The sequence below is a fragment of the Mandrillus leucophaeus genome, unplaced genomic scaffold (genome assembly GCF_000951045.1).
Source record: "Mandrillus leucophaeus isolate KB7577 unplaced genomic scaffold, Mleu.le_1.0 Scaffold503, whole genome shotgun sequence".
NCBI lineage: Eukaryota > Metazoa > Chordata > Mammalia > Primates > Cercopithecidae > Mandrillus > Mandrillus leucophaeus.
The window spans coordinates 489,203-509,942 of NW_012105399.1; the positions used below are offsets into that span (position 1 = coordinate 489,203).

Genomic DNA, 20,740 nt, shown 5'->3' on the forward strand with positions numbered 1-20,740 from the left:
CTAAGAGGACACTTGCAAAGGTGATAGTGGCTCCCTGTGAAATGGGAATGGGGGTGAGGGCAATGTGTTTGCATCTGGGAGGGGTAGCATATGTACTTTGAAAGAGAGCATCCAGGGATATGTCCTTCATGAGTATCATTATTGTAGAGAATCCTTGAGTATCAAATCATAGAACTCCTAGAGCCCCTCAGCTCTAACCCTCATGTTATAGATGAGATCAAGTGAATTTCTTGACTCAACCCAGGACTCCTGATTTCTAGTTCATTGTTCTTTTTCATGCATTAAAGTTGTGGAAAAAACCATGCAGGTGAACAGAAGGGAAGATTGGTTTACGTAGTTTTGTCTTCCCTGCTCCAGAGTAACTTTTCCAGCGAGCCTCAATGTTTTCATATCATCTTGCTGTACTTTAAAAATTTAAAGATTTGTGTCAATTACATATTCATGTAGGTAATAAAAAAATCTCACTGGCCGGGTGCAGTGGCTCATGCCTGTAATCCCAGCACTTTGGTAGGCCAAGGCGGGTAGATCGCCTTAGCTCAGGAGTTCGAGACTACACAGGGCACATGGTAAAACCCCGTGCCTACTAAAAATACAAAATAATTAACCGGGTGTGGTGGCGTGCAACTGTAGTCCCAGCTACTTGGGAGGCTGAGGCAGGAGAATCGCTTCAGCCTCAGAGGTGAAAGGTGCAGTGAGCCAAGATTGCGCTGCTGCACTCCAGCTTGGGCTACAGAGTGAGACTCCTTCTCAAAAAAAAAAAAAAAAAAATCTCACCACCGCAGAGGCAAATCAGTAAAACATCTTGTCATATTTTCTTACCAGTCTTTTTTCTAAATGTATACTTTAAAAATTAGAATTGTATTGTTTTACAGCTTTTTAAAAAGCTATTGTTTTATAGTTTTTTATATGTTTTTATATACAAACATTCACTTAAGTATATTTAGGTGTTTTTTTATTTTATTTTTTGTTTTTTAATTTTTATTTATTTATTTATTTATTTGAGATGGAGTTTCGCTCTTGTTGCCCAGGCTGGAGTGCAATGGCACGATCTCAGCTCACTGCAACTTCCGCCTCCCGGGTTCAAGTGATTCTCCTGCCTCAGCCTCCTGGGTAGCTGGGATTACAGGCACTCGTCACCACACACGGCTAATTTTTATGTTTTTAGTAGAGATGGGGTTTTGCCATGTTGGCCAGGCTGGTCTTGAACTCCTGACCTCAGGTGATCCACCCGCTTCAGCCTCCCAAAGTGCTGGGATTACAGGCGTGAGCCACCGCGCCCAGCCCTACTTAAAATGGTTATGTAGTAGTTATCCATCATACAGATGTGCCACAACATATATGATTAAATCTCTATTGTTAGGTAGTTCTCAATTTTTCAAACAAGCAACTGTTTTATAAATGCAAAGAGTTCTAAGAACATTAGGAGACTTCGAGTCATTCACTTACTAGTTTGAATTAGTTAATAATCTGCTTTCTTTTTACTACCTAGTTGAGAGCGGCTAGTTGGAGAACGGAAACTGATTTGGCATGAAGCACTTTAGGAAGAGGGTGGGCTCAGAAAGGGCTGTGAAGGGGTAGAGTTCCATATAGGCTGTTTGAACCTCAGAAAAAGGGATGTAGAAAAAGGTTGCTGAATGGAGTAATTTCAGTGTTTTGCATAGGAATGACTCTTTTTTTGGTCCATGTGACTTTTGCTTTAAGATTATTGCTCAAGCTATTTTGTAAGTTTGGGGTTCTCCCACACAAATAGATTGACTAAGCACTAGTTAAAAGGCTAGGCATCTGAGTACCACTTACATGTTTTACTTTCCAAGTTCCAACCTAACTACTTATAAACTCGAAAATAGTTACAAATTGTGGGTTACCTATAGTCAAATAGTAGGTTTTTTTTGTTTGTTTTTTTTTTTTTTTAGTCAGTTGGAAATGAAAGGGCAGGTATTGGCAAGGCTTAGGGACTAATTTAATGCCATTAGGAAAGCACAAGATAACTTAAGGGCTAAAAGCCTCAAAAAAAAAAAAAAAATGGTGAAATGAAGAGTTGTTGCTGATTGGTGCAGGAACCTGAAAGATGACACCTGAAAACTCAAATTACATTTCAGGAACTTGTGCTGGCGAGAGATAGGGATAACACAGATAAAAGTGTAATTTGTAGATACTCTAAAATCCTTTATCTTGGCCAATAGTTTCAGCCATGGCTTAAAATAATATATCTATCTGTACTTTAGCAAAATGGGTAGATTTGCATTTCACATGTTCCTCCTTTGGTTGAAAACAACTGATTACATAGGAAAGGGAAGATGATACTCTAAACTAGGTCTTCATTCTGCTATAATATGACATTGGACAGGGCATTTCATCTCTCTGCTTTCTAACCTGCAAGTAAAAGGATGATTAATATTGGTTTAGATAATTTTTAAAGTTTCTTTAGAACCTGAAGAATCTTTATTTCTAAAACAAAAATGTCACCCATGAGGTAGAATTGGCTATACTTTCTCAAATGTAAGAAATTAAGCAAAATGCTGATCTAGTAGGTTCACATAACTTTTAAGTAAAGCATCTTGAAGGTGTCCCTCTATCAACTGAAGAACAAATGTCTGAGTTTAATATATGACTGCATCAAAAAAAAAAAAAAATGCAACCACAGTAGGTGACCAAAAGGATAAGTAACTTTCAGGAATTTTGAAAGCCCAGTAGTATTTAGTATATGCCCTCTCAGCATTAAAAAGGTCACCTTGCTAATACATGTTAATTTTGAAAGTTTAATTGCCCTTTGGAATTTTAATATCAACCTTTTTTGGTGTGTTTAGAGGTTGGAGCAATCACTGAAGAAACTGAAGCCTGTGATTGGTGGAGTTTGGGTGCTGTCCTCTTTGAACTTCTCACTGGCAAGGTAAGCAGGGACCTGGACGTTTAATAAATTTACTCAGATGCTACCTTGATTTCAAATTGAGAACATTAGCCTTCACCCTTAGTTTTTAAATCAGGGACTAAGCAAGAAAAACTTTGATACCGAAAGCAGGTAGAGAAATGCAAGTTTATCAAGATTCCAGATTTTTTTTTAAAGTTGGATTGCATTACATTGAATAAATTGATGGTAAAATTATTTTATGTCACAATATTTCATAGTGAAATATGACTAAACCTTTTTCTTTTAATTTTCCATTATTCAGCTTTAACAGGGTCAAATCTGTAAGGTTTATGTAAGGATGTATTAAAATTCTCTGGATGTTTTAAACATCTTGTCTGAAACCAGGAGGGAATTCTTATTTACGAAAATTAATGTAGATATTAAAGTTAGCATTATCTTTTTCTCAGTACCATAAATTTTTCTTATCTGTTCTACTTAAGGACAGAAATTATATTCTCAGATGAATGACTTTTGAGTATGATGTTTGAGTTAGTAGACTTTAATAAAGTATTGTGCAGATTGCTTCCTGGGAAGAAAAGAGAGGAAATGAACAGTTACGCTTTTGTAAATAGTCATCTACCTACGTGTGTAGATAATACTGACCTAAGATTGTTGGAGAGTTTACAAATCACCTTTACATACATTTACACTGTAAAGCGCTATATATGTATGTAAAGTATTATGACTAACAAATTCTAAACTTTGAAGAGTTTTTAAAACATTAAAACATTTTAAAGGGATCAAATCCCTTTTTAGTTTTGTATATAATTTAAGCATTTCTGTAATATTCTGAGCCATTAATTTTATAACCAAGGACGATGGGACAGTAGCATAAGCTTATGATATGATCATGGTGATTGTCTTCATTTCAGTTAAAAGTTCTATAGGCTCATAGCCCTCATCCTAAACAGCTTAGGCGGCACTGCGTTGATTACTACACCTCCAGTTAAAATGGTTGTTGAACTCTCTGTACTTGCTGTCCATAAATCCTATGATATAACAAAATATGATGTTATTTGGGATAAGAAGTGTGCCTGATTGATTGTTTCAGACTCTGGTTGAATGCCATCCAGCAGGAATAAATACTCACACTACTTTGAACATGCCAGAATGTGTCTCTGAAGAGGCTCGCTCACTCATTCAACAGGTAATTTAATTGACCTATTGGCCAGGTTTATCAACCATGCAGATTAGCAGAGCCCACACCTCCAAAACCTTAAAAAGAGATTAGTTTGGAGTAAGAAAAACCCATTTAACCTAAAACAAACATGCATTCAGAATTAATACTGTATATTTTCAGGCTTTTGCTATCATCAAAGTATTGATTGGGTCAGAGAGTATAGTTAAAACTTCTTGGTATTAATTTTTTTTCCCAAAATTCAGGACTCACGTTTAGTCAATTCTGTATATTTGTATAACTCTGTGATTTGAGTATTGCTTTTAGCTTGTCTGGGGCTGCTCTAATTTTGCAGTTGCATTTTGTAACCACCTATGAATGGCTGTTTTCAGTTTTTAATTCTTATTTATAAATTTACTCAGGTTATTTATAAAGCTACTCAGGTAGCTTAGGAGGGGCATATTAGAAAATCTTGTCAAGTTAGATACTTCATCATTGGTGGAACTTGGGCATTGGTGTCAATGATTACATTTCTGGTGGCTTTGAAGAAAGAGACCATTGATAATTAAAGTTCAGTATCCCAGAGATAGGCTTGGAACTCCAGTGCTGCTTAGATTGATTCCCCATACTTAAATTACTCCTCTAGTTTTGTGTAGTGAATTTTGCTGAGTATATTGAGGGTTGTTAGTACTCTGGTGTGACAGGCCCATTGCTGGGCTATCAGCTGGAACAAGCAGGCCTGGGATCCTTATACTTTGATGAAAAATATAATGGAAAAAGTTATTTGAAAAAGATCAAGAACTAAAATTATGTAATGAAACGTGGATTTTTTTTAAAAATCAGGGAAAACAAAAATTGAAAGAAAAGAGGGCAGGGGAGCATATATTAGGAAGATAATTAACTAGTATTCTCTTGAAGAGTGATTTTGCTTTCATTCAACAAATATTATATACAAGGCACAATGCTATAAGCTACAAAGGTAAGACACGTAAATAACCATACCACATGGAAATTGATAAAGGCTGTCAAAGAGTTTTAAAAAATACTATGGCAAGTCAAAAGAAGGAGGCAGATATAATCAGTGGAATGGTAGTATTAGGGAAAGTTTTTGTGGAATGGACGCTACTTTTGCTGGGCCTTAGAATTTCAGCATGGCAAGGCAGGATGTGGGGAGAACAGTCTTGGTGGAATGAATGGTTTGAGCAAAGGCAAGGAAGGAGTCTGAAAGACCCAAGTTTAGGAAACAAAAGTTTGATTTATCTAGACTAGAGAGATAAGTAAAGATATGGGTAGTAGGTGAGCATAAAAAAATAAGTTGGAGTTCTCTTATGGGGTTCTATCATCACAAACACAAGAATAGAGTGATAATATTTAATTCATTAAAATTTGAGATTTGACTGGGCACAGTGACTCATGCCTGTAATCCCAGCACTTTGGGAGGCCGAGGCGGGTGGATCACGAGGTCAGGAGATCGAGACCATCCTGGCTAACACAGTGAAACCCCGTCTCTACTAAAAATACAAAAAATTAGCCGGGTGTGGTGGTGGGTGCCTGTGGTCCCAGCTACTCAGGAGGCTGAGGCGGGAGAATGGCATGAACCTGGGAGGCGGAGCTTGCAGTGAGCCGAGATCGCGCCACTGCACTCCAGCCTGGGTGACAGAGTGAGACTCCGTCTCAAAAAAAAAAAAAAAAAAAAGAGACTTGGAGCTTGTGGAGAAGAGTAAAAGGTTTAGAGTTGTACTTCAGGAAGATTAATTTGCCCAGAGTATGTAAACTATAAAGAAACAATCAGGTTGGAAATGCTGAGATGAGAATACCTAGAGCACTTTAGATTAAGTGGTAATGAAGAGATACATAAAACATTTCATTCTAATGGGAAAAAAGAGCAGCTATTCATTTGATTTCATCTTATTTGTTGTGGCACGAGATAAATTCAAAGTATTTTTTAGTAAATAATTTAGGAAAGACTAGCAACTGCTATTTTTTTGTTTCTCTTCCTTAAAGAAGTAGTCGTTATTATCTAATACTAAAAATAGAATTTCCCATAATAAGTTATCAAGTTCTGCTTTTGTCTTTATTAGAAGTTATGTTGTAAAGGAATCTAGGCTTAAGGTATGGTAAGTCTCCAAACTCAGATATGTATAGCTTATATAGTAAATCAGCATTATGTCATTGGCCTGCCTAAGGAAACTACCACTCATGTTGAGGAAACATCATCAGGAAAGGGAAAAGGGGTCTCTTGGCATGATTAGCAATTTGTCATTTTGACTTTCCTTTTCCACTACCTCACAGGTCATAGAGGTCACTTTAAAAAAAAATCACAAAATGATTTATATGGAAATAATTCTACTTGGGGGAAATTTTCTCCTCTTTGGTCTTTTAGCTCCTTGCTTTCTTGTTAGATTTCATAATCCCCGTACCCCTGGTTCATTTATCTGTCCAAGTCAAGCGAATGGTGCCAAAGTAAACATAATTACATTTTAAATGCAATCTTAAAAAAAATTCCTCAGAGCATGTATGTTTGTGCTTTAGCATGTACATTAGTTAATTATGACGCAGTTGCTTGGTCAGTTTTAAGAAATTGTGTGAGAAAAAGACCAAAACAAATGTTTTGTGCCCTCATTGCTCAGCTCTGTTGCCTGTTCTTCAGGAGAAAGGAGGTTGGCAGCTGCTGTCTTGGATTCATTAACTTGAATGTGCCACTGGCTGACATTTTCTTAAGCAGTAGAATCTTTCTGTGACCTCTCTTGAGATGTATTATAGCCTTTAAAACAGCAGAATAAGCAAGATAGTCATGGTTAAAACAATTACACTTTTGCCTATAGATTTATACTTGCAAATGTATAGAGGAGTTCATGAACCAATTAAATTGACTTCAGTAAAAGTCAAAATATGAACCTTTAGAATTTCACATTTAAAGTAACATTTTAGAAAGAAACCAGTTGTTTATAATGAAGAAGAAAGAACTTACATGTTTATATGTTTCCTGAAATACTAAATATAATGCTGTCATTGTAGTTAATTCTTACAAATATTTGAAATGTTAGATTTATATTAAAATGTTTGATGCCTTCCACATTTCAGTCGGTAGACATAAATTGTCTGATTGTAAAAGTGGATTTGATACACGTAGGATATTCCTATGATGTTTGTTTTATAACAGTAGCTTTTCTCTTAACAAATCGTAGCAACTACTAATATAAAAATTATTTGAGCAATTAGGTTTAATAAACAGTGTAGTATGGTTCAGTTTGAGTGCTAGACATAATTTCAAGTAAAAGATTGTTAGTATAGTCTTTTGAAGTATATGCTTCATTCCCCTTATGGATTTAGTTATACCCAAGTGAAGTAATAGATTCTTAGCATTTGCAGATCTCACTTTCATGAGGCAGTGTAATGTTGTTAAGGCATGGATTCTGGAATCAGAATGCTTGAATTCAAATCTTGTCTTTGCCACTTACCACCTGTTTGATCTTAAACAAGTTACTTAATTCCCCTTTTCTTATCTATAAAATGGAGATAATAGTAGCTATTCATAGAGTTGTGAGTTAAATGAGTTAACCTGTCATAACCACTTAGAATAATACCTGGCATGTGGTAAATGTCGTGTATATCTTTGTTAGTATTACTGATGGGACAGTGAGGAACATTCATGACACAGTAATTTGCAATTTGATGAAGCATATATTGGAATTATAGGGCTGCTAATGAAGAATGAGGCTACTGCTATTGACATAGGTCAACAAAATTCTAAAAAAGTAGTGGACTGGCATATAATAGCAAACAATTGATACTTATCATGCAAATAATTGAATTAATCATGAATGAAAGAAAAATTAGAAATAATGAAAAAGAGAAGAAATGGAAGTTTTGGTTAACGTCCAAGAGTGGAATTTCCTGTATATTGGACTACAAATATTGTAAATAAATAATTTAATATTTCAGTTGCACTTGACTACATTCTGTGGAAAAAAATATTTACTGGGAGTATTCTTAAATTTGAGTGGCTGTGGCTTCATAAGTTAGTTGGCAGAGTTTCTTTCCCCCAGAAAGTATGAAGTTAGACAGATTTGGTGAAAAACCTATCATTTCAGTGCTCTGGAAATGGATCAAAGGATACAACAATCTGAAAGGTATTTATGCTTAAAAAATAGCTGAACTGGCCGGGCACGGTGGCTCACGCCTGTGATCCCAGCACTTTGGGAGGCTGAGGTGGATGAATCACCTGAGGTCAGGAATTTGAGACCAGGCTAATACGGTGAAACCCTGTCTCTACTAAAAATACAAAAATTAGCTGGGCGTGGTGGTGGATGCCTGTAGTCCCAGGTACTCGGGAGGCTGAGACAGGAGAATTGCTTGAACCTGGGAGGTAGAGGTTGCAGTGAGCCTAGATCGTGCCACTGCACTCCAGCCTGGGCAACAGAGTGTGGCTGTGTCTCAAACAAACAAACAAACAAAAAACAGCTGAACTCTGGGAAAGAAGAGTGGGGACTCTTGACTCAGGGCTGCTTTCAATCTCCCCTTCCTGCTTGATCAGGTGCAAAGGTTTTGCCAGGGTGGGGTAAACCATGAGGACTGATCCTGAGGCTGCATAAATGTGCACAGGAACAGGGAATGGGCCCAGCAGAAAGTAAAATCCAGGGCAGATGTGGTTTTGTGGCCTAAACTTTGAGTGTATTCTCCTATGCATTGGCAGAGAACAGAAGCTTGAAGGGCTGAGATATTTGAATACAACCTCTGTTCAGTCATTGGTTGACCCATAAGCTATGCAGACACAGGGGTGACCCTGAGAAAGCCAGCTTTAAAAAGAAAAAAAAATGTGGAAAGTTGTCAGCAGCTGCACATTACAGTGCAGTGAGTGGGAAGGGAACTTAGCAACTTTACAGATCTAACTGAAACAAGTTACCAAACAAAGAACAAACAATCCAACAGCAATGATAAACTTCATGGGGGAAAAGTCAGACTCTAGAGTTGCTAAAATATGCTATCTAAAATGTCCTGTTTTCAGTGAAGTGTAATGTAAGACATACACAAACAAAAATATATGTCCCATATTCAGAAAAAAAAAAAAAGCAATCAGGAGAAATTGTCTCCGAGTGTACGCAGACAATGGATTTACAAAGACTTTAAAGCAGCTATTGTAAATATTTCCAAAGAACAAAATGAAACTGTGTTTAAATAATTAAATAAGTGACAAAAATGAATCAACAAAGAGATTCTGTAATAAGGAGAAAGTATATTTTTAAAAAACAGAACTAAGTAGAAGTCACAAGTTGAAAAATACAATAACTGACATGAAAAATTCACTAGAAAAAAAAAGTAGCTAACAGCAAATTTGAGATAGAAGAAGAAAGAATAAATGAACTTAAATTAATAGAAATTATTGAATCAGAAAAATAGACATAAAAATTGGAAAAAATGAACAGACTATAGAAATCTGTAAGACAATAGCAAATGTTCCAGTATGCATATAATGATAGTCCCAGACGGAGAGGAGAAAGGGAAAGGGACAGCAAAAAGAAATAATGGCTAAAACCTTTCCAGATTTGATGAAAAGAATTAACTTACACATCCAAGAAACTCAACAGACCCTATGTAGGAAAATACAAAGAGGTCTACACTTAGACATATTTAGACATATCCACACTTAACCAAATTGTTGAAAGACAAAAACAAGAAAATTTTGGAAGCAGTAAAAGGAAAATAACTTACATAGAAGGAAGCATTAATGTCTAACTAATTATCAAAACATGGAGGACAGAAGATTATTTAGAGTGACACAAAGTGCTGAAATCAAGAAGCAGCAGTAAACCAAGAATTCAGCAACATTATCCTTCAAAAATGAAGGTGCATAAAGACATTCCCAAATACAGAAAGACTGGGAGGGTTTATTGTTAGCAGAATTGCCTTACAAGAAATACCACAGGAATTCCTTCAGGGTGGAAAGAAATGACGCCAGGTAGTAACGTAAGTCCAAGGAGGAAATGAGGAACACTGAAAATTGTAGATATGAGTTCATAGAAAAGACACTATATATATATATAATATATACATATATACACCTACATGCAATTTTATCTTTTAAATAAAATATATATATACACACATATATATACACATTGTCTATTACTAAATTGTCTGTTTTTCCTTTCAATTCAGTTCAATTTTGTTTCCTATATTTTGAGGCCATTAGTGCATGTACATTTGTAATTGTTACAGCTACTCATGTACTATCACTATGAAACATTTGTCAGTCCCTATCTTACTATTAAGATAGATAGTAGATCTGCCTTAATACCCATTTTGTCTGACATTTAATATTGCCACTCCAGCTCTTCTGTGGTTACTGTTGGTATGGTTTATCCTTTTCCATCCTTTGTCTTTCAATCTGTTCGTGTTTTTTAATTTAAGGTGTGTCTCTCACACACAGAAGATCCAGCTTAACGGAATCGGTCTTTGGTTTGGCATGCTTAGATATTCACTTTATTGATATGGTGGGTTTATATTTGCTATTTTGCTACTTGTTCTAGATTTACTGTCTTATTTGTTCTTCCTTTACTGCCTTCTTTTGTGTTAAATGCTTTTGCTGTACCATTTAGTTTCTCTACTAATTTTCTTTTTTGTTTTTAGGGTTTCTTTTTTATTTTAGTGGTTGCTACAATATGCATCTTATCACTTTAATACATCACTTATCTTATAAGATCATTTACTTCAAAATAATAGTAACTTTAATTTAGCAAAAGGTAGAAACTTTGCTCCACCATAGCCCCCTTCCTTTGTCTATTATTGTCATAAATATTTAGATATTGTTTCTATATGTGTTAAACCCAATAGCATGGTTTTGTAATTCTTGCTACATGCAATTTTATGTCTTTTAAATAAAAAATATGTACATGTATATATATACATGCAGTTTTGTCTTTTCAATAAAATATATATACACATACATATATACATACATTTTATGTCTTTTAAATAAAATATATATACACATACACATATATACATATGTATGTATGTATACATATACATTTGTATGTGTGTATTTATTTAAAAGACAAAATTGCATTTATATATTTTATTTAAAAGTCGTAAAATTGCATGTGTATATATACATGTATATATATATTATTTAAAAGACATAAAATTGCATGTAGCAACAATTATAAAACCATGCTATTGGGTTTAGCACACATAGAAGCAATATCTAAATATTTATGACGATAATAGACAAAGGAAGGGGGCTATGGTGGAGCAAAGTTTCTGCCTTTTGCTAAATTAAAGTTACTACTGTTTTGAAGTAGATAAATGATCTTATAAGTGATATATTAAGTGATAAGATACATATTGTAGGGATACAGCAACCACTAAAAAAAAAAAAAAATCCTAAAAACAAAAAAGAAAGTAGAGAAACTAAAATGGTACAGCAAAAAGCATTTAACACAAAAGAAGGCAGTAAAGGAAGAACAAATAAGACAGTAAATCTAGAAAACAAGCCCCAAAATAGCAAATATAAACCCACCATGTCAATAAAGTGAATATGTAAACATGCCAAACCAAAGGCAAATTCCATTAAGTTGGATCTTCTGTGTGTGAGAGACACACCTTAAATTAAAAAACACGAACAGATTGAAAGACAAAGGATGGAAAAGGAAAAACCATACCAACAGTAACCACAGAAGAGCTGGAGTGGCAATATTAAATATCAGACAAAATGGGTATTAAGATAGATTTACTAGGGACTGACAAATGTTTCATAGTGATAGTACATGGGTAGCTGTAACAATTACAAATGTATATGCACTAATAATGGCCTTAAAATGTAGGAAACAAAATTGAACTGAATTGAAAGGAAAAGCAGACAATTTAGCAATAGTAAGTGGAGGCTCAATACTCCATTCTCCATGGTTTATAGAAACCTAGCAAGGACATTGAAGACTCGAACAAGCTGTAACTGACATGTATAGAACACTTCACCCAGTGACTGCAGAACACACATTCTTATCAAGTACACACAAAACAATCTCCAAGAAAGATCACATGCTAGGCCATAAAACAAGTTTTAGCATTTAAAGGGATTGAATTCATACAATGTATTCTGAATTACATTGTACACTGATTATAATCACCATAACAATCAAAGTAGAAATCAACAATAGGAGGAGATCTGCTAAATCCACAAATATTTGAAAATTAAACCGTATGCTTCTAAGTTTTGTATGAGTTAAAGAAGAAATATCAAGAAAAACTAAAAAAAGTTTTAAATGGAACGAAAAGGAAAACACAATATATCAAAATGTATAGGATGCAGCTAAATCAATTCTTGAGGGAAATTTATGGCTTTAAATGACTATATCAGGGAAAAAAAAGGAAGGTTTCAAATCAAAATCTTAGCTTGCACCATAAGAAAAAATGAAACAAAGCTAGATGTGGTTGTGTGCTCCTGTAGTCCCAGCTACTTGGGAGGCTGAGGTGTGAGGATCACTTGAGTTCAGGAGTTCAAGACCAGCCTGGGCAACATGGTAAAACCCTGTCTGTACATTTAAAAAAAGAAAGAAACTATGAAAAGAAGCTGTAAAAAACAAAGTAAATCCAAAGGAAGCAGAAATCAGTAAGATAGAGAACAGAAGAATAAGAGAAAAATTAAAACCACAAGGGTAGTTCTTTGCGAAGATCAGCAAAATTGGGAAACCTTTAGCTGGTTCCAAACTGTGCATAAAAAGGCAAAGGACCTATAATGTCCAAAACAATTTTGCAAGACAACAAAGTTGGAGGACTTACTCTACCTGATTTCCACACTAACTGTAAAGCCACCATAGTTTTAAGACCACAGTGTTTTTCTAACAAATGGCACTGGGAAATTGAATATACACATGCTACAAACAAAATGAACTTAGACCCTTCATATTATTTGCAGAAGTTAACTCAAAATAGGTCATATATTTGTATATAAGAGTTAAAGCCATAACAATTGTAGAAGAAAACAAAAGAGAAAATGTTTGGTGTTGGGTTAGGCAAAGAAGTATTAGATGTGATACCAAAAGCGTGGTCCATAAAAGGAAAAGTTGATAAAGTAGATTTCCTTAAAATTAAAAACTTGTGTATTCAAAAGTCACCATTAAGAAAATGAAGACAACAGGGCAGGTGTGGTGGCTTATGCCTGTAATCCCAGCACTTTGGGAGGCCATGGTAGGAGAACCTCTTGAGCCCAGAAGTTTGCGACTAGCCTTGACAACATAGCGAGACCCCACCTCTATGAAGAAATAATAAAAATATAAAAATTTTAAAGAAGGAAAATGAAGACAAGTCACAGACTGGGAGAAAATAGTTGCAAATCATTTATCTGATAAGGGACTTATATTCAGAATATATAAAGAACTCTTGTAATTCAGTAAGACAGACAATTCAGTTTTAAAATGGGCGGAAAGTTAGATATTTCACCCAGAAAGCTATTTGAATGGCTAACGAGCACATGAAAAGATGCTCAACATTATTAGTTGTTAGGGGATATAAATTAAAACCATAATAAGATACTACTAATATCAAGAGAAGGGCTGTTATCAAAATGACAGTACCAAGAGCTGAGGATGTAGAGAAACTGAAATCCTCAAACTTAAATGTTTGTGGGAATGTAAGATGGTACAACTACTTTAGAAAAGTTTGGAAATTTTATAAAAAGTTAAACATAAGCTCATTCTGTGACCCAGCAATTCTACTTCTAGGACTGTAACCAAGAAAAATGAAAATATATGTCTACACAAAGACATGTACATGAATGTTAATAGCAGCATTATTCATTATAGCCCCAAACTGGAAAGTCCAAGTATCTAAAAACTAGTGAATGGATTAATGAAATGTGGTACATCTAAACAGTGGAATACTAAGAAAAAGGAGCGGACTGTTGATACTTGCTACAATGTGGATGGATCTCAGAAACATAATGATGAGTGAAAGAAGGCAGCAGCAAAAGACTACATATTTTATGATTTCAATTATATGAAGTGTTCAGAAAGGGCAACTTTATAGAGAAAAAAGGCAGGTCAGTGGTTGCTGAGGGCTGGGGATGGGAGTGGGGATTAACTATAGATGGCATGAGGAAGCTTTTTAGGGTAATCAAAATGTTCTAAAACTGGATTGTGGTGCTAGTTGCACAACTCAAAATTTACTAAAAGTCTTCAGATTGTACACTTTATAAGGGGTGAATTTTACGCTATATAAATTATCCCTCAGTAAAGTTAACACAAAAATTTGACATTATTAAACCACAAAATTTTTTTACATATTTTACACTCGTGTCCTATTTCTGAAGAAACCAAAACTTGTTTCATTCATTAGATTAAATTATTTCCTTTGTGTCAACTATGCCAAAGACTAGTAATTTTGGAATACTAAAAAGCATATTCACTCTTAGGTAAAGTTTAGTCTCAACACATACATAGTTCATTAGGGATCGAAAGATTTACTGTGCTTCCCAAATTTCTAATCATGGAGAAAGTAACTGGCTATCTCAGAATCTAGTGCAGTATCTAATTAATGTCATGGTGTACTTTTGGGGTAGGAAATTGATAGGTATAGCTATCCTGTTATGCTCTATGAGGATGAGGGAAACAAAGGAAGTTACTCAAGGCCATGTTTCCCATCAGTTGAAAAGCCATAAACTCAGTTCAGGTGTCTCTCACACCCCACAGCTGGAGTGGTATTAGATATAGCTCCCTTTCAAGAAAACATGGTCACTTGGGTATTAATCAAGACTTTGTTACCAGGGTTGAATTTAGAAGTTGTTTCCTTTCAAATACTGGTTTTCCTTTGATTTGCCAGTTGGATTCCTGTTACTCACTAAATCTGTCTTTTTTTTTTAGCTCTTGCAGTTCAATCCTCTGGAACGACTTGGTGCTGGAGTTGCTGGTGTTGAAGATATCAAATCTCATCCATTCTTTACCCCTGTGGATTGGGCAGAACTGATGAGATGAATGTAATGCAGGGTTAGCTTCACACATTCTGAGCACCTCCGTGACAGGCATCTCCAGCACTGAGGCACCTCTGCCTCAGTCACTTATGGAGCACCAAAGCATTTGGATAAAGACCGTTATAGGAAATGGGGGGGTGGGGGGAGTGACTGAAAGAGAACAATTTGTTTACAGTTACAAGATATTAGCTGATTTTACCAGGGGCTGTTATATACATATCTGCAACCAAGGTGTGATCTGAATTTAGTCCACATTCGGTGTTGCAGATCAGTTGTAAAGCCAACCGAAAGAGTTCCTTCAAGAAATTCTTCTGATAGGAAGCTGTTAAGTGTGGAATGAAGTTTTACTTGAAAGGACCTTTACGTGGCAGCTAACAGAGCTTTTTGCTGACCAGGATTGGTTTATATGATTAAATTAATATTTGCTTAATAATACACTAAAAGTACTTCATGAACAGCGTCATCAGCGCAACTTAAAAGTGAGAAAAATAGGATATACATATAATTTCTGACGGAAAACCTGTACCCTGATGCTGTATAATTAATGTATGTTGAATGTGGTCCCAGATTATTTCTGTGGGAAGACACTCCATGTTGTCAGCTTTGTACTCTTGGTTGGTACTGCTTATTTAGAGAAGGGTTCATATAAACACTCTGTGTCTTCAACAGCATCTTTCTTTCCCCGTCTTTCCATTTTCTGCACCCTCTGCTTGTTCCCTCATATTCTGTTCTTCTGTCTCCTGCTAACACACATGCAACAAAAAAGGGAAGGAAGTGCTTATTTCCCCAGATTGTGTAAGGACTAAGAAATCATGATGTCAAATAAACATGGTGAAACATTAGATCTCTTCTTCATTTAATAACCCTCCCCCCTTGTTTTTCTTAAAGAAATGCCTCCGTTCCTTTCCTTGTGAAATATTATCAGTTTCTACCATTGCTTCTCATGCTTGACTTTGTTTTACTTTTTGGCTTGGTATACTAAGAAGCAAAGGATCTCATCTAAATGGAATTGAATGGCAGTCCTAGTTTGTTACTTTGGTGATGAGATTTTCAGATTTGAACTAATCTATTTGACATGATTGTAGAAAGAATGTAAGTATTCACACATCTCCAAACATTTGTATTTGTTACTTCTTTTTGTTGCTAAGGTAGCTCCTGTAGTTATACATTGTTGCAAAAATTTACAAATGTTTTACAAGTGTTAACGTCTGTTTTTTTTTTTTAAACTTTAGCCAAAGAAGAAGTCACTATTTCCAAGTTAGAAACCACCAGAAATAACTGAAATTTTCGATATGTTCTAATCTTCTTTGTATTTTTGAGATCTGTGTGAGAACCCACCCCCACTCCAGGAGCATCTGTACAGCTTCCATCTGCCATCGACCAGGTCCTCTCATCAAATTAAATGGAACAGAAAATGCTCTAGTGAAACAAAGGAAATGTGCAAGCATTTTTCCTTTTTCTATTATTCTATTTCCCTTTTTCCTTTTTGGCCCCCTTATAATCCAAGCCCCAGCTGAAAGGCTGCAACAACACCAGGTTGGGGAGCAGGTCACCAGGATCATAGTTCAGTCAAGATGACATCATTCTCTGGAACTAGATTTCAACTCACTAGTCCCCTGGCCTCATAACAGGAACTTATGCAGGTGAGACACAAGAATGACTTCCTGTGTAGGACTAGTAGGAAATCTGCAAGTACTTAGAGCTGGCCATTACAGAACTTCCTTCCAGAAGTGCCCTGTGACATGAAAGTAGGACTTCACAACTAAGATGAAGATCCCTACCCTACCACATGATTTGAGTCTCTTGGATTCAAAGAAAATTAATGTCAACAGATGGTTGCCATGTCAGTCTGTTGACAATTCCATTGCTTCAGTTTCTCCCCCTTTCTCTCTGTATGTTTGGTTGGAGCTTGTGCTTAATGTAAATACATCATTCATAATTAGAATGGACATGAATTATTTTAGTAATAAACACAGGATAAATGACTTTGGGGTGATGAACCAAAGTCTGTTTTTATTTGATGATGTGTACATATTTTAAGCTGTAATTCTGTGATTGGTACTGATTTTTATGGTTGGTTTTTTTATATTTTGTTTAAGCAGAGGAGTGGAATATGGGGTCAAAATCATACAAGAAGTTGCCATGAGTGTTTCTTATTTGATTTTTTTATTGTGGTAAAATATACATAACAGTCACCATTTTAACCATTTAAAAATATACACTTCAGTAGTGGCATTAAGTACATTCGCATTTTTGTGCGAGATCACCACTATCCATCTCCAGGACTTTTTCATCACCTCAAATGGAAACTCTGTACCCACTAAACAATAACTCCTCCCCATTCCACACTCCAGCTCCTAGCAACCACTATTCTACTTTCTGTCTCTATGAATTTAAATGTGACTATTCTAGGTACTTCATATAAGCAGAATCGTACAATATTTGTTTTTTTGTCCTGGCTTATTTCACTCAGCAAAAAGTTTTCAAGGTTCGTCCATGCTGTAGTATTTATCAGAATTTCCTCCCTTTTAAGGCTGAATAATATTCCATTGTATGTATTACACATTTTGTTTAGCCATTCATCTGTCAATAGATATTTGGATTTTTTCTACCTTTTGGCTGTTGTGAATAATGCCATTATGAATATTGATGTACAGATATTTGTCTGAGTCTCTGTTTTCTGTCATTCAATTTTTTGTTTTATTTTTATATGAAATTACCAATATCATTCACTATTATTCTACCGTGATCTTTATAGAAGGGTTTTTCCAGATAGATTGCAAATACCATTATGGTGCAGTGCCACTTATTCTAAGATATAGTATAAAAATCTACTGTTTCTATGTCAAAGATGGATAAGTTAAGCTTCCCAAGAGTGAAAAGAATGTCATCATTTTAGCAATTTAACTGTGACACGAAATAATACTATTTGAGACATGGACCTTTTCAAATTACTTGTTATAATAACTTTTTTTTTAAATTTGACGAATAAGAGTTATGTATATTTATGGGGTACAATGTGATATTTCTATACATGTATACATTGTAGAATGATCAAATCAGGCTAATTAACTTATCTATCACCTCAAATACTTATCATTTTTTTGTGGTGAGAACATTTAAAATCCACTCTTTTAGCTATTTTGAAATATACAATACATCGTTAACTGTAGTCACCATGCTATGCAATAGATTGCCAGAACCTATTCTTCCTGCCTAACTGAAACTTTTACCCTTTGACCAGCGTCTCCCCTTACTTCATTCTCCCCTGGCCCCCAGCCTCTGGTAACCACCATTTTACTTTCTACTTCTATTAATTAACTGAACTGTTGATAATATATTTAAACCTATCTTTTAAACAGCTACAATACCTATTGTGTTTTGACCTTCATGCTTTTCCTGTCTTCACTTACTTCAAGGTCAGTGTGAACCAAGATTGACCTTTGCTTTCAAATGGTGCATGTACTGAAAAGCATAAAATGTATAGATAATACTCATGCTATAACCAGTAACACTATATTAGAGCTCCACATCTAGTATGCCTTGATTGAATTCACTTGCCCACAAGTTTGGAATCCAAATAGAAAGAGGTCTGACTAGAGCCCCGAGATTCTGCCTCCCAAGGGCTCCCCAGAGCATATTTATTGGAATCACTTAGGGATCTCTTTCTAGTAAAGGCGAAAGCATAAAACTGATCATCTTTTTTCCTCAGAGGAGTTGATTTAAACTCTGGTATATCTAAATGGTCTGGGCAATGGAGCCTGGAATTTATTTCAAGCTCTGTCTTCGAGAATTGTGCAGTAATGCAAAGTCTTAGAGTGGTGTCCTGGTCATGTCTCTGTGACTGATTAGCCATAGAACCTTAATCAAATAACCCTCTCCTGGACCTGTTCCCTCACTTGTAGAATGAATGGGTAGATGAGTTCTAAGCTCTCCATGTATGTGATGGATTTTCGGTTTTTCAGAGAGAGCTAATTTGATAAAACAACATTATAGGAAAGGCAAGGTTAATGAAAATCTTGAATTGGTACTTAACTGTTTTCTTATTGTTTTTCTAGTAATCCCAGATGCTTGGGTTGCTGCCGTACACCTGCTCAGTAGCATAGCCCTTGGCGGTTATATGGTTATAAAAATTGTATAAAAAATGAGATATTAAAAGGTTATTTCTCATTCAGTTCTACACTGGAAAAGGAGAGTTGAAGGTCCAGATAGCAGTACATAGAGGTGAAAGGAGGTGAGGGCCACACCTACATTTGCCTATTTCCTAGACCTTTCTCAGTAACTATGGTAGTATTCGTACACCTGTTGCCCTCATCTATCATATTTTGTGTGTTTATTTGACTCAGTCCTTTGGCAGGCATAATCAGCGTAAAAAATGGATACTTTCTGTTCCTATTTAATGCAGAACATTAACCTCTACCAGTCTAGGTAATTTAGATTTTTGATTATTTTATGTCCACTAGGCTCATTTTAAGGATTTCATATTAAGCCCTCATATTGAAGGGTTACTGAATGGCAGAAGCTGTGAAGTCAGCTATTTCTACATAAAGTTATAAACAGAATAGCAGCAGGGAAATGGAAAGCAAAGTACTACAAGTTTTTGTGACTCAGCATCACTTACTCTCTCAAGGACAGTAAATAGGAAAGCGGAGAGCAAGCTTCCTTTTTGGTAAGATTTATGATCCTGGTGGTGATAATGTAGTCAGATGGTATGGCCTTGTATTTTTGGTCCCTATCACATGATTTCCCCCCTTGATCTAGCTGTCTCATCCCAGGGAGGAATGGAGGCAGAGAGAATTTGTGGCGGTGTAAGAAAGAAAGTAACCTGAGTGAGTAAGTTGGGCCAGGGAGATGCAGCACAGCACTTGGCAGGCATGTTGGCCTAGGTACCTGCAGCAATAGAGAACCTTCTTTGTTGATCTGGATTTAAAGTCTAATTCTTTGTTCTTCCCCAAGGAAGAGTGAGGCAAAAACTGAAACTATTTCTACTATCCCAGGAAAAGAGATGGCCAACCTGCCTTTTAGGAAAGAATTAATTGACATGCTTATCCTAAGTCAGTTCTATCTCCCTCTCCTTGCTAAAGACAGCTGGTACAACTGGTAGTTAAGGCAGAGGCCATGAGTGTTTGCAGAGGGCTGCTGTGATTTCTTTTGGGCAGGAATGCCTCTTGATGTGGTAGGAAAGAATGACAAATGAGCCAGCTTTGAGGCACATTTAGAATTGCTGGCATGTTGTTTTTGTAAATCTCAAATTGAAACATATCAAAAATTTCATGTCAACTCTGTTGATCAAATTCTTCCTAAAGCTGGGTGCAGTGGCTCACGCCTGAAATCCCAGCACTTTGAGAGGCCAAGTCAGGCGAATTGTTTGAGTCCAGGAGTTTGAGGTCAGCCTGGGCAACATGATGAGACCCTGTCTCTACAAAAGATACAAAAATTAGCTTGGGCACAGTGGCGTGAACCTGTAGTCCCAGATACTTGGGAGGCTGAGGTGGGAGAATTGCTTGAGCCCAGGAGGTCAAGGCTGCAGTGAACCATGATCACACCACTGTACTGGGCAAAAGAGTGCAACCCAGACTTTAAAAAAATAAAATAAAAATAAAAAATCTTCCTAAAGTTTGGGTATTTGGTTAGGAATCCACAAGATAGATGTTTGATTAACCCCACCAAGAGGCACATGTCAAAAGGGACTGTAGAAGAATTTCAGCCTGTTTCAGCGCCAATATGACTGAACTGTGTTGTTGCCCTT

General features: G+C 35.9%; 1 protein-coding gene across 5 annotated transcripts in view; it reads left to right on the plus strand.

Annotated features, from left to right (window-relative positions):
• The window catches only part of RPS6KC1 (ribosomal protein S6 kinase, 52kDa, polypeptide 1), a 211,512-nt gene extending 195,679 nt beyond the window's left edge, over positions 1-15,833 (plus strand). For all 5 annotated transcript variants that reach the window (XM_011996156.1, XM_011996155.1, XM_011996152.1 and 2 more), the window contains 3 exons: positions 2,808-2,890; positions 3,960-4,055; positions 14,885-15,833. In XM_011996156.1, the coding sequence (XP_011851546.1) occupies positions 2,808-2,890; positions 3,960-4,055; positions 14,885-14,995 (290 nt within the window). In that variant the 3' untranslated portion in view covers positions 14,996-15,833. The remainder of the gene's footprint in view (positions 1-2,807; positions 2,891-3,959; positions 4,056-14,884) is intronic.
• Positions 15,834-20,740: the final 4,907 nt, after the last annotated feature.